Here is a 14,763-nt window from a genome sequence, read left to right as displayed (position 1 = left end):
GAACTTTCAGGATAGTATTTGAAATGTAAATAAAGAAAATTTAAAAAAAGTAAAATTAAAAAAATATTTATAAAAAAAATATTTATAAAAGTCACCAGCAAAAACTCAATATAAAATTCAAAACATGACCATAAATCAAACAAATTTAAGTCTTCTCATGAATGAGAACTGTTATTTTCCAATATGCACTGACACATACACACATATAAATGCACAGAGAATACGGATAAATTCAAATATTAAAGTAGAACCTCTTCTGATGCAGGATCAATTCAAAAGGCAATAAGTAAGCCAGAGATGTTGGTATGTTGCCTAGTACTCAGCAGTTGGGAAGCAGAGTTGGGAGTCATTTGCATTTAGAAATTAAGACTCTAGAAGTGGCCACAAAAATGAGATTCCCATACCCAGAACCATTCATTAAAAGAAAATATTTAAAAAGATAATAAGTTTCCATTGCATGTTTAAAATATTAACCTTCAAAATTCCTCAGGTTGCAACAGTCAGTGTGTCCTAGTAAATAATTTTAACTCCACCCACTGGTTCTTATTAAGATGCAAATTTTGTTTTTTACTTTTTATTTTAAAAAAATCTATTAACTATTTATCTTAATTAGGGTTTCTATTGCTGTGATAAAACAGTATGATGAAAAAACAAGTTGGTGAAGAAAGGGTTTATTCGGGTTTCACTTCCATATTACTTTTCATCATCAAAGGAAATCAAGACGAACTCAAATGTGGCAGGATCCTGGAGGTAGGAGCTGATATAGAGGTCATAGAAGAGTACTGCTGAAAGGCTTGCTTCTTGTGGCTTGCTCAGCCTGCTTCCTTATAGAATTCAGGAACACCAGCACAGGGAAGAAACCACCCATAATAAGCCAGGCCATCCCTTATTGATTACTAATTGAGAAAATGCCTTACAGCTGGATCTCATGGAAGCTTTTCCTCAACTGAGGCTCCTTCCTTGATGATGACTCTCGCTTATGTTAAGCTGACACACAACCAGGCAGAACACTTCATTTCCCATTTAATATAATCTTGCATTCATTCCTTAGGACTTAACAGTGTGCCTGGCAAGTTGGCATGGAACCCAGACTATTTAAAATCATATTTGTACATTGAGAGTATTATTGATTTAGTAAAACTTTATTTTATTGTGTTGAATGCTTTTATTTTGCATTATCAGCACATTCTGAAGACTAGAAATTATTTAAATCTAAAAATGAAGATATTGTTGTATTTGTTCCACTCAGCATATTACCTCAATGGTGTTGTATTTAATATAGTAGTGGCTGGCAGTTCTACCCAAATCAGTAGAAGAAAAATAGCCAGTTCGTTCTTCAAAACGAATCATCTTTGCTTTATCCAACTTCTGTCCAACTTCAATAAGGAGCTGTTCGCGATGCTTTCTTAATGTTGGGTCAATCTATATGAAAGAAATATATATGTATGTATCAAACTCTTTAGAAAGTTATTGCATATGCTTTCTTACAGAAATTAACATGCTTTTTCTTGAGCGTTTAGATTGAAATTAAGTTCATTTTTAAAATGGCACATAAAAGAACTGAACACGTTTAAGGTATAGCATGCCGTTTTTATTAATATACAATTTGGCAATGATTAAAAATATCTCTCTAAACTCTATAACAAACGCTTTTGCTAACCTTGGGAAATAAGAGCACAGCATGCTGGTGCTGTTATCACCTGTGGTATTACATCATGGAAAATATCTGGCTTTTTAAGTGACTGTAACTCAGTACACACTGACCAAACTTTTCACATCCCTGCTCTTCTCAGCCTCTGGGCATCTGTACGATATTCTCAGTTTCTATGTTCACAACACTTGGTGTTCACATGTGAGTAATATCGTACTACAGCTGTCTTTCTATGTTTGCAGCATTTAATCTGTCCCACAGTCTCTCATTCCAGGGATGTGGCCACAATGCACAGGATTTCATTTTTATTGAAAAATATTATTCAGTATATATATGGAACACATTTTCCATGTCCATCTAGCAACTGATGGACATGTGATGAGTTGTGCTCATTTTTGGGGTACTGGGAAATTTGCTGCCATGAGCACAGGACTGCAGGTATCCTTTCAAAATACTTATTTCATTTTTTTATATATGTATGCGTGTATATTTTAATATTTAAGAAAAAAGAGATTATTACTAAGTAAAGTTTAACCACTGGTGCTATCAATCTGTAAATTTTCTTCAAATATTGTAGAATATAAGATAGATAATAAAGTTAGATAAAAATTTGTTCCCTTAAAATAACTGAGGCATATTAACATTTCAAGAGGATTAGTGTTAGTACTTCATGGGGAAATGGGGAAGAGTGCTCTTGCCCAGAAATGATCCTTTCAAAAATACTTCAATAGTTCTTGAAGAACTGTCCATGCATTTTCAAAATTTCTAATGGGAAAACTATTTTGCTTATAATAAAAATAGAAATAAAGAAGAATATTGGATAGTTTTATAGTATTGAATCTATTACAATACAATCTTTGTTGTTGTTGCTTTGAACTTTTGAGATCATTTCACAATGTGCTCTAGGATGGCTTCCCTCTCATAATTCTCTTATTTTGCCCTTTAAGAACCTCATTTTAACAGACATGTGTGACCAAAAACTGCCCTAGTCTTTTAATAAGCAGCAATTATGTTATTAAACCAATACCTGAAAATTACTCTTATTGTTATGCTGTAAATATATTTATGTGTACCTGCATATTCATATACATAACACATACCAAGTCTCTAAGATTCCTCTTAGCTGTAAGCAATGAAGTAAAGTAAGATCTTTAATGGAGTGGAGAAATATAAAAAATATCTTCAAAATCAAATGAGTTAATATTGCTATCATTTATTTTATATATTTATTTATTTACTTATTTATTTTAGTATAGAATAGACTTTATTTAGGGCAAGGGGAGGGGAGTCAAGAGGGTAGAAGTGGCAGAAAAAGGCAGAGAGAGGGAGAAAGTACAGAAGTAGAGGCCAACCATGAACATGTGGAGAGAGGGGGAAGGGAACAGGGAAGGGAGGGGGAAGGGATTAATCCAAGAGGACAAGAGAAAAACAAGAGAGAGCTATTATTTATTTTAAAGTAAGTCTTTTAACTGCCTGCCAAATTCACGATGTCTTTGTTTTTAATAGCTGAATAGTATTCCACCATGTAAATGAACCATATGTCATGACTCACAGGATGAGAACCACTGTCCTATAGCCTTTCCAAAAATCACTACCAACTGAGGGTGAAGTGTTCAAATACAGCAAGCTGCCTATGGGAAACACTTCTCATTCAACATATCACATATGTACCAAGGTAAGTTTTACCCCTTTGGACAATTTTAATAATGGCCTCAATTACTGTCATAATCCTTTTACTTGTAATGTGAACATTCAGTGTTTTATGCTTACCATATATAAACTTACAGATTATAATGAAAACCTGTATCTAGCAACCAATTTGTCTGTAAAATAAAGCACTGACTTAAAACCCAGCATGAATAAAAGAAAGGTAGTGGAATACTTTCTAGGGAAAAATCCAAATATGAAAACTCAGGTTTCAGAGTAGCATCATTGGCACTGTTGTTGCTTACTATTGGCACTAGTTGTTGTGGCTTCTGTATGAAATTTTGTGAAATCTACTGTACAGGAAAATGAAAAACAAAAGTAAAGCCCTAGCATTGGCTTTGGTAACAAGATCAAATGTGTGTTATTGTAAAAGAAGAAACATTTTGAGTTAAATTAAATCTTTTTGATAATTTTAACTTGACATAAGTGAATATCCATATGATGATAGTGAAATAATGTTTTCATTAGACCACAACAGGATTTTTTCTGTAATTAGGAAGCACTTACAGCACAAAAGCAGAGTTCTAAAGAGAAAACAAGATCATATGGAATCTGTAAGCCATATGGACCACACAACCATAAAGTTCAGAGGAAAGGCTCTCCCCACATGTATCCAATTCTCAGTCTGCCTATGCACTGATACATGAAAGTGATCTGGCCTCCAAGAGTTATGATGATAACTCATCACTGCCACCGCTTAAATATTTCAGAATAGAGGGTAAAGCAACTTGATAAGGGGAACAGATTATATAGAACATAAGCCTATTATTAAAACATCATCATAAATTTCTTCCTGTCCAGTTTACTCCCAAACTAATATATCAGTTTAAAACAAACACAGCAAAATACTGGACATAGAAATCTATCTGAAAACTGCTTCATCAGAACATAAATACAGATTTAATAGTACTAGTGGTAAAAGAGATTTAAAGTAATGTAATTATCAGGGTCAATTTCATCTTGCTCAATGTTCTCTAAAAAACATTACATCTCTGAAATTTTCTTCCAGTTCCCTATTTTTCAAATGAGGTGAGAGGAACAAATATTTATTTTCACATTATGAAAAGATCACACAACCCAAAAGAAAGCTTGAGCATTTTGCTCTTTTTTTCCCTAATGAGCTTTGTACCTGGTATGCTTTATGACTGATGCCATATGCTAACGGGTTTGCTCTCATGCGCACATAGAGGTAAGTGTAACTTAGCCACTTCACTGCTTCTTCCACATTGGTGACTGTTCCTAGTGCAATCTGCAAATGAAGAATACAGAAGAAGTTAAAGCAACACATGAAAGACTAACAAACATTATGGCAAACTCTACTTTGCCAGAAATTAGTTTTTGAAAATAGGTATTGTATTTTTTTTTTAAAGGTAAGCATAATTGGTAGGGATGGTATTTTCAATTTGTTAAACACCACGGTTGCCTCATATAATTGAAAACAGTACATTAGAAATGATATCTAAAAGCTGAATTTCTTCAGTTTTATGGCTTTTGATATTTTCCATGAGTGAACTTTATTTTATATAGTTTTAAAGGACTTTTGTGTTATTTGTTCTTTTTCCTAATTCACTTAATATTCAATTTTTTTTAGTTTCACATAATTTTTCTGAAAAGTTTAATATAAGTATACTAGAATAATAACAAAGTCCTACTATGTCCATGTACTTCCCTGCTTCTGTGCAGTAATTACTAAAAACACAAAAGGAAAGTTGGCTTTGTCTATTCAGATAGTCTTAGTACTGGGATAGACACACAACCAGAACACAACAGAAAATTGGAACCATTTCTACAAAAAAGCATGTTTATACAAATTAATACTCATACTTTAAAAATATCCTGCCTAAAATGGTGACCTAAAGTGGTGACTGCCTCAATGTGGAGATAAAGCTGCCGTGTGTCCTAAGTTTGAAGCAAGCCTGGGTGAAAGAGTGACAAGATTCTACCTCCAAAGCACTAACAATAAGAAAAACAAAGATGAAAACAACAGACTAACAAAATAAGAAGTGCTTTCATTATTCAAAAAGAATTTATATGTATGAACATAATAAAAAAAGAATGTTTAGATGATGTTCAGAAAGTAAATGGTATGTACAATGTGGCAATTTAATATATTTTTGACATGTACCAACTTAAAAAAAAAACATCAATTAATGATTTAAAAATACAAGTAATATGAGCTCTGGGTAAAGAAAATAATTATTAGACAGTGATATTAACAGAATTTGAAAGAGACACTTGTGTGAGATATATGTGATTATCTAGCAGACCAACTGGAAGCAGCAGTGCTTTCTGGGAGAGTATCCTAAGTGTGAGACTTGACACCTGTAATTCTTTTACAAATCCTTAGCTCAACTTAATAAGAAGAGATGAGTTCTGTATAAATTATTATATCTCAGAAAGAAAAAAAACAAGGAAAGTAATAACTAAGGTACTAATATTAAAGAAACTGAAAGTTAAATTTGCTTTATCTCTATATAATTTTAGGAAGCATTTTAGGAAGTCATTTTAGAATTTATAATAGAAAAATGTCATATGCTTTAGTTCCTATAATTTTGATTTTACGTAACTAATTCTATTAGACGTATGTAGATTAGCTGGTAATAGAGCACAGTGGGAGAGAGTATGCCTAGTACACACAAGGCCACAGACTGATCGTTAACACTGTCCTACCTACTCATGCAAACCAACCAACCAACCAGCCAAACCCTAAATTTGAGTCAATAAGGAGCTGCATCGTTACTAAAAAATTATAGGTGGGGCAGTCAAAAGTTTTCTATTCTGGATTTTTTAAAATAAATAGAAGGAGGGAGGGAGGGAGGGAGAAAAAGTTGTTTGAAATGTATTTGCATGTCTGAATTTCTTCAATAGAAAAATATTTCTATATTTATGTGTTTCTAAATATAATCTATGATACCTAATAACTACTTTAACCATTAAGTATTATATAGCCCTATATTGAATGGTGTTTAGGAAAGTTAAGAATTAAACATACTCACTGGGAATGATTGTATAATTACAGTCCTGAGGAGACTGCCACAGGAGGATGGCTTCAAGTGAGGTTAACCTGGACTAAAGCAAGACCATACCTCAAAAAAACCAAAAACTTACTTACAGCCTATTACTTTTCAGATGGTAATAGTGAACATGGGGATATGAGAAAAACCAGATAACACATGGTATGTTGGCAATTAACCTCTTTCCCCTTTACATCTCTACCATCCACGTGGTGAAAACATATGATTACTTCATTACTGTGCCAGAAACTAACCAGTATTATTACTTTCCAAGTATTAGCATCCAGCTGCAGTGCTGACTTAAACTTTGTTTACTCTGGGAACCTTACTTTTCACAACTGCTACAGCACTCACTTTCCTTTTCCTCCACTAACCTTCATGGTCTCCAAAAAGGCTTTTAAAAAGTTCAGTTGTTGACACTAGGCCTTACCCATTTTGTCTTGAAATGTTCCTTTGAAAAGTTAATAAAATTAGTAAAATTATAAGTAAAAAGAAACTAGTTTGATAATGAGTAAAATTCAGACATTCCCTTTCTCCTATTTAATGTCAGATATTTTGATATAGGCAGTATTGTAGGTGTTCCCCAACCAACTCCCTTCCTACACGATACCCAATAAAATACTCTTCCCATTCAGGTAACTAAGTAACTAACTAACTAACTGTGTGTGTGTGTGTGTGTGTGTGTGTGTGTGTGTGTGTGTGTGTGTTTGTGTGTTATAATGTCTTAAGAAATATTTTTCTTATGATCACATAACATTATTTTAACATAAAAGAAATCAAGATTTATAAAATGCAAAATAAGCTCCATCAGTATGAGTAACCTGCTGATTCAACCTCTGATAAGGTGAAAAGAAGGAGGATGCAGGTATTGATCATCTGCTCAAGTAATGCACATCTTGTAATCACTCACAAAAAGGAAAGACACTGAACTGAGAAATACATGTTCATTCCATGGCCCTCATTGTTATGAGGCTAGTCCTTTATCGCCACCTGGTGACATAAATGAAAAGTGTCTTGTAACTATTAGAAATTTATTCCTTCACCTTACTAGTCAGTATATTCTGTACAAAGATACTTGCATAAAAGCATGGTCCTTAGCCACGTGCCAGTCCCCCTGAATGAAGCTGAAACGCACAACCACTGGGATAACTATGCCAAACTCAACTCTCCTGCCTCAATGCATTCATACTCAACAATGGTTTTCAAATATTAGATGTGTGAATGATGAAAATGTTACACTATAAAATCCATTAAAGAAAATATAACTCACCCCATTTTGGAAATTTAGATATATGACTTAAATTATACTTCATACCTAATTGATATATTAAAGTTTAATATGTAAGGATATTTTGATTATTTGTATCATAGGTATGTCTTGAAAATTGATTAAAATCATATAAAATCTAAATAAGCAAGTTTATAGTCATACATGTAGCCAACAAGACTACTATTTTATAAATAAGAAGAATAAAAACAAGACACTGAAGGTGATAAGATCAGAAGAATGCCTTTCTAGAGCAAAGGACTTCCACCAGGGAATAATAGGAGGCAGACTGGGAAAACATGGTTATACTTAAGTTGGGTATATGTATAATATGTATTAGTATCTATACAGCACATATGGAATTCTTCTGAAGAATAAATATTAGAATATAGTAAAAGCATTCTAGCTTTAAAAACATGGTTGAGATTTAAAGGGTGGCTTACTAGCAAAGAGTAGAATAGTGACATCTTCTGAAAACTTATTAAAAAGCTTCAAACACTTGCTTTTCTCTCAGTGCAAATTCTCGTGGACTCATAAAGAGAATGCACTTGTGACCTTTCAGCTTTATGGTTATGGAGTTATCTTATGAGATATCAAAGAGCAAAGGTATGCATGAAATGTTTATGTTCAAATTATACTTAATATATTTGTCTAATTAGTTAAAATTATATTCATAAATTCAAAGTCATTAGAGGCAACACTTTTTCCAGTTTAACTTTGCATTAATCATTGCCAGTGTTGAATCTTAACAAAGACGGGATAAACACAAATCCATGATCTCAATAATACAACACAATTCACACTATAAAATGATTCATACTTGACTTTCAGTTTTACCAAAATTAATTTCACATTCAACTTGTATTATCATCACTAACCAACAAGAAATTAGAAAAGAAATTCCAGTAATGAGGGGAAAAAATTAGCAGTGATTATACCTCACTACAAAGGCTAAAAATTTCAAAGTATGGATTTTATTATGTCTCTAAATGGAATTATGCTCATAGTGAGAGGACATTTCTGAAAATGGCATATCTATTAAGTAGCCAGTGATGGAAATGTGTACCATTATTGGCTTTGATTCACAGAGTATGGCTAGTTTCACTGATACTATTCTACTGTTCTACGATAAGAACAGTATTTGATTCAGTTTGCATTTCCTGTATATTTATAAAAGCACTTGGGTTTACTACTTAAAAAGTAGTCAAACATATTAGTTCTAAGTTGACGAAAATTCAGACTCCACGAGCTTTAAATTAAGCTACATAGAAATCTGTCATCACTGGGATGGCTACTGTTGTGATGAAACTTCATAACCAAAGCAGCTAGGGGAGGAAGGGATTTATTATCTTTTTTTTTGTTGTTTTTTTTTTTTTCGTTTATTTATTATATGTAAGTACACTGTAGCTGTCTTCAGACACACCAGAAGAGGGAATCAGATCTCATTACAGATGGTTGTGAGCCACCATGTGGTTGCTGGGATTTGAACTCAGGACTTCTGGAAGAGCAGTCGGCGCTCTTAACCTCTGAGACATCTCACCAGCCCCTTATTTTATCTTAAGCTTGTGGTCTATCATCCAAGGAGGCCAGGGAAAGAATCTGAGGCAGGAGTTGATGCAGAGACCAAAGAGGAGTGTCATTTACCAGCTTGGCATCACCCACAGTTAACTGGATCTCCGACTTCCCTCAACTGAGGTTCCCTCTTTCAGAGTCTCTAGCCTCAAGGGGACATAAAAACCAGCTTGCACAACCTTTTTGCACTGTAAAAGACAGAGAAACTATCGCTGATATTTTAAAAAATATTTAGTCTAGATCATGGGAAAAATCAAAGTACCAATACAAGGAATAAATGCAGTTTAACTTACTACATTTTATCTAAGATGTGCCAAATATAAGTTCAATAAAGTAAACTAGATTTAATGGACCTGTATGTTCGAATACTATTTTTAAAAATCAACTTCAAGTGACCTTGAAGGGCTAGAGATATCCGAGCATATCGCTGGGCATTATGACTGAAAAAATAAGAAAAAGCTCATAAGACATGCAAGTTATTTATATCCAGTTATTTAAATTATTCAATCATATTCAATAACAAGGACTGAAACTGAGCTATTACAGATTGTCTTGGAGTCAAATTTATCTACTAGTCTTTTTTTAACTATACTGTAATTTTCTTAGTAGAAAATAGAGCCTTTCATTGCCCCCCTTATCATTTATAACATACTTTTATTAGTGTTATCTGCATGTATCATGTGTGTCATGACATACATGTGGAGGTCAGAAGATAATGTGCAGTACTTAGTTGGTTATTTCCCTCTACCACATGGGTCCTGAGGACAAAGGAACAAACTCAAGTCCTTGGCTTTGGCACAAGTGTCCTTTCCCACTGGCTATCTACCTGGCCCTCATGTCTTTTCTTTCTAATCTCCAATCATACCTCCCAAACTTTGGTATCTTTCTGACCTCATATAGAACTTTCACAAAGTTTGTGTTTTGTTTTGTTTTTGTTTTTGTTTTTGCAGCAGCCCGGCACCCAATGTATTCTCTCCGTCTGAACACTTTGGCCACATATGCAATCTCTGGATTCCACTGCACTGTGCTTCCAGGAGTTCTGATCCTCCTTTGACCACTATTCTTAACAGAGAACTGTGTGTTTGCTTTTCAAACTCCAGAGAGAAAACATGAATAATACAAGCAGGATGCCACAGACACTTCTATAACCCATTAAGAAGGACATGGTCTAAGACTAGCATACATTTTGACTGTGAGTGTATCCTTCACTTAATTCATGCTCACAAAAAACCTACTGAAATAATTAAGACAACTTCAGGCTAAGAAAGGAAACTGGTATAGGAAAATACACCATACCACAGCAATAATTAAGAATGCATGGAAACTGAAAACAGTTAATGTTCGACATATATATTCTAAATTGTTAAAAATATTTGTATTCTTTGCCACTTAAGATGTTAGATATTCAGGCTGCTGAGATCAGTTAGGTTTGAGCACAGAAGTTGCACAAACACATATGCAAAACAAATTGTGATACCCAAGCTCAAATCTGTTTTATATAATTTGTATAAAAATTTTATAACAAAGCTATCAAATGATCTAATAAAGTAACTTTATAAATCTAATAAAATTTTATTAGAAAAGCAAAATAAAATGCACACTGCTACTATTGCTATTTTCCTAACCTCTATAAATTAGCTTAGATTTCTGATATAGAGCAAATCTCATAGTAAGCAACAAGTTCCCATCAGTCCCATGAATATTTTACACTGCTGTGAATTAAGCAACATTCTGCTATTTATCCTATTATTTTCTCTATTTTTATAGATGTAATTTTAAATGAGTGTGAGTGTGTGTGTGTGTGTGTGTGTGTGTACACAAACAGATGCCAGAAAAGGCCACAAGCAGGTGTCAGATTCCTTGGGGCTGGTCTTTCAGGGCAGTTGGGTGGGAACCAAACCCAGGTGTTTTGCAAAGCAGAACACCTTAACATCTGACCCATCTTGGCAGCCTCTATTTTGTCTCTTTCCCATCACTATAGTCCTCATACTACAAATAAACAACCAACTCAATCTTTTACTTCCAAGTCCTTACCTCTGCATTTAGGTTATCTGCAAGACTTTCCAGAAACTGACTCTCAATTGGGTTTTGTTGAGTGAGCAAACTGAGGTAATGGCTGAGTTTATCGTGGGTTGTTATAATGATTCCTTCCCCAAATTTGTCAAATTGTGGTCGTCCGGCTCGGCCAAATATCTGCATGACATCTAAAATTCCAAGGTCAACAAAGGAGCCTCTTTTGGCAGCATATATTTGTGTTCCCTAGATGAGGAAAAGTTAATAAAATTTACATAAGCACACACATATAATCCTGAAGAGCTGGAACCTGAAATTGGGCAAATATGGGAAGATTTCAAAAGTATACTTTAAGTAATCCCTTCATCAGGTAGGATAGAGTTAAATTCTGTAATATAAACTAGACTTTTACCAGAGAAAATAATTCTGGCTAAAACAACATTCAGTCAATGAAACAGACAAATCACAAAATTTTTCTAAATAAATTAATTCAGGAGCTTGCTTTAACAAACACACAAATCCATGTGCAAGGGGAGGTAAGCTCCTACCTTAATAATAACGGCATGTGCAGGAAGATTGACGCCCCAGGCTAATGTGGCTGTACAGACTAGGACTTTGATATGCCCATTTGAAAACAAATTTTCAACCAAATTTCTGTCTTGCCGAAGCATCCCAGCATGATGAATGCTAAAGCCATCTGAGAATAATTCTCGCACTTGCTTATTTCTTGACTTTTGTACCTAGACATTAAAAAAACATAAAAGGCAGTTAATTAGCATTTAACAGCAATTGATATGCCTCATACATGCTGAATGAGTTTATCAAAGAAAGAAAAATTATTTAAATGTTTCTTAATGTATAACTTAGTAACACTGATTTATACAAATATCATCTTGTGTCTTAAAATTTTGCAGGAAGCCCAGTGTTCAACTACAGCTGTGTTCATGTTGCTCTTTGGTAGGAAGATATTGGATCACATTTCTCCCACAACCATACATCTACTTTGAATGCTTGAATTTCCTTGTTAATAACTGTTCTTTGAACTGGTTTGAACTTGTGGGCTCTGCATAAGTTTTACAGCAAAGACTGTATAAACTAACTGATGAAACTCACTAAAGTATTTTTATGAAATTGGAGGTGTTAGTGTCATACTTTTGAAAGATACCGTTTGGGGAGATCTTATATCTTTATTACTGTTTTGAAAAAAATCTTATTATTATTAAGAGCTTATTTCTGACTAATTTTTCAATATATGAATATATCAGGGAGTGAGAGGTCAGGAAGCTGGTGTTCTAATCCAGGCTTTGCCATAATGATTGCATCATGGGTCACTTACATCTTTTTCTAATTTCTAAGCCATCAACTAAAGAAAAGATCACTTTATAAATTCTTATAGGGTGGGTATAATAAATTAGTAAACTGCACCACCTTGTGGCCAACTAAATAAATGACAACCTATACACTTTGAAAGTCCCAAAGACAATGTCCCTAACAAAATGCAAATATACTCTTAATTTATATTTGTGTAGAAAACATAGCAAATTTTATGTGTAACTAAAGACTTATGGTTTGAATTTTCAATGTCTACCACAGGCCATGTTCAGAGTACTTAGACCATATCTGTGACAATACTGGAAGATAATAAGAGACTTTATGAGATTGTGCTGATCAGTGTCGTTGGGCCTTTTAAGAGCATTAGTTTGGTCCCCTAGTTCCGGCCACTGCCTTGTAAGGAATTTCTGTTGCACACTCGTTTTCCTTAACTCCGTGATCCCTTCCCTATTATGACGGCCTACAACTCTTTGAAACAGAGCTGAAATATATCTTTCCTCCCACAATTTATTTTTGGCAGGTATCTATCTGGTCAGAGATGTCAACTAATAAATGTACTATACTGGAATCACATTGCCTTTTTCTGTTTCGAGCTGAGATATTATTTTCAAATTTCTTGAAGCATCTATTATGAATATCAAAGCCCATGGAAGTATTTGCTAAGAGATAACAGAGTTCCTTCTGAAGCCAAAATTAGAGGGAGGCCACTTGACCAATTCCACTTCTCTAACATTAAGACACAGGTACTCAGAGCTAACAGTCAGTACAACTGTACTGAAGGATGGCTGCCTGCTTCTGCTGAGGCCTGCCTGTGGATTGCCAGTACTAGAATAACCAGATACACTGGTTATCAATGAGGAGTCCAGAGACAAACCTGAGTTATGACGACACCAATGATACACGTTTTCTCAAACACAATTCACGTGCACACACACGTGCACACACACATTTTGCTTTTTTTCAAATTCTGGAACAGATTTCCAAGAATTTATAAAAATTAAGTTGAAAAGTAAATGTAGTTTCAATTTCATTTTAAGTCATCAGTTTGCTGCCTAACATTATGTAATAGATTCATAGCTCAGCAATATATATGAGTGCACACCACTCTGCAATTTCATGACATTGAATTCACAGCTCTTGATAAATTATGCCATTCCTCTGCATAAAGTGGATGGTTTATTGTCACTTTAAATTTTTCTGGCTTCTTTTTTTAAAACAACATTTTAACTGAAATGCATTCATAGAATATAGTACTGGGGTTAAAAAATGTATTTCCTAGCCGGGCGTGGGGCACACACCTTTAATCCCAGCACTTGGGAGGCAGAGGCAGACGGATTTCTGAGTTCGAGGCCAGAATGGTCTACAAAGTGAGTTCCAGGACAGCCAGGGATACACAGAGAAACCCTGTCTCGAAAAAACAAACAAAACCAAAAAAAACAAAAACAAAACAAAACAAAAAACAAAAACAAACAAACAAACAAAAAAGATATTTCCTTACAAGTACACTTTGAGCATATTCTACCCCACAGCTCATGTTCCCATTTCTCCTGCAACAACCTTCCCTGCATTGATCTATGTGTTTCCCTATACAGTTTCCCTTCTACTTTCATGCCCTATATGTAGTGAAGATTTTCTTTTCTATACGTATATAAAAACATGAGTTAAGCGAATGAGAAAAAAAAAACAACAACAATAACACATGGTATCTGTCTGCAACTGAGGATCTCCAGGTACAACCACTTTTCCATATTATGTAACTTCATTCTTCTTTATGGCTGAAAAATATTCTACTATATATATATAAACCAATCCTTCTAATTCCATTAATCTACTGATAGATTCCTAGGATAACTCTGGTATCACTGTTACTCTTTAGACTCTATCTGCAGGACAAAGGTGTAACTCTAGTCTGTCACAGTAGTCTGATACTTCTACTATAGGTCAGGCTCACCCTGAGCTCACACAGACCTGCCTACCTCGGTCTTTAAAGTGCTAGGATTAAAAGGATGTGTCACCATGCTAGGCTTCTTTATTCTTAATTTTAATTTTTAAATCTGAATTTTCCATTTGTGGTCCATCTTATTTCACAGTACATATGAAGTAGTGATGAGCCAAAGAATGTAAATCTAAAAAATTATTACTTTTAAGATGTGTAAAAACGGTGTTCGCCTGGCGGCAGTCCCCAGGCTGACCCGGCACCGGCACCT

General features: G+C 34.3%; 1 protein-coding gene across 4 annotated transcripts in view; it reads right to left on the bottom strand.

The window, feature by feature from the left end:
- The window catches only part of Ascc3 (activating signal cointegrator 1 complex subunit 3), a 279,428-nt gene that overhangs the window by 148,988 nt on the left and 115,677 nt on the right, over positions 1-14,763 (bottom strand). For all 4 annotated transcript variants that reach the window (XM_021204568.1, XM_029542107.1, XM_029542105.1 and 1 more), the window contains 4 exons: positions 11,773-11,964; positions 11,246-11,470; positions 4,488-4,607; positions 1,258-1,422 (listed from right to left, as the gene is read on the bottom strand). In XM_021204568.1, coding sequence (XP_021060227.1) covers positions 1,258-1,422; positions 4,488-4,607; positions 11,246-11,470; positions 11,773-11,964 — 702 coding nt within the window. The remainder of the gene's footprint in view (positions 1-1,257; positions 1,423-4,487; positions 4,608-11,245; positions 11,471-11,772; positions 11,965-14,763) is intronic.

The sequence above is a fragment of the Mus pahari genome, chromosome 9 (genome assembly GCF_900095145.1).
Source record: "Mus pahari chromosome 9, PAHARI_EIJ_v1.1, whole genome shotgun sequence".
NCBI classification, from domain to species: Eukaryota; Metazoa; Chordata; class Mammalia; order Rodentia; family Muridae; genus Mus; species Mus pahari.
This window is presented reverse-complemented; position numbering and strand designations above follow the sequence as displayed.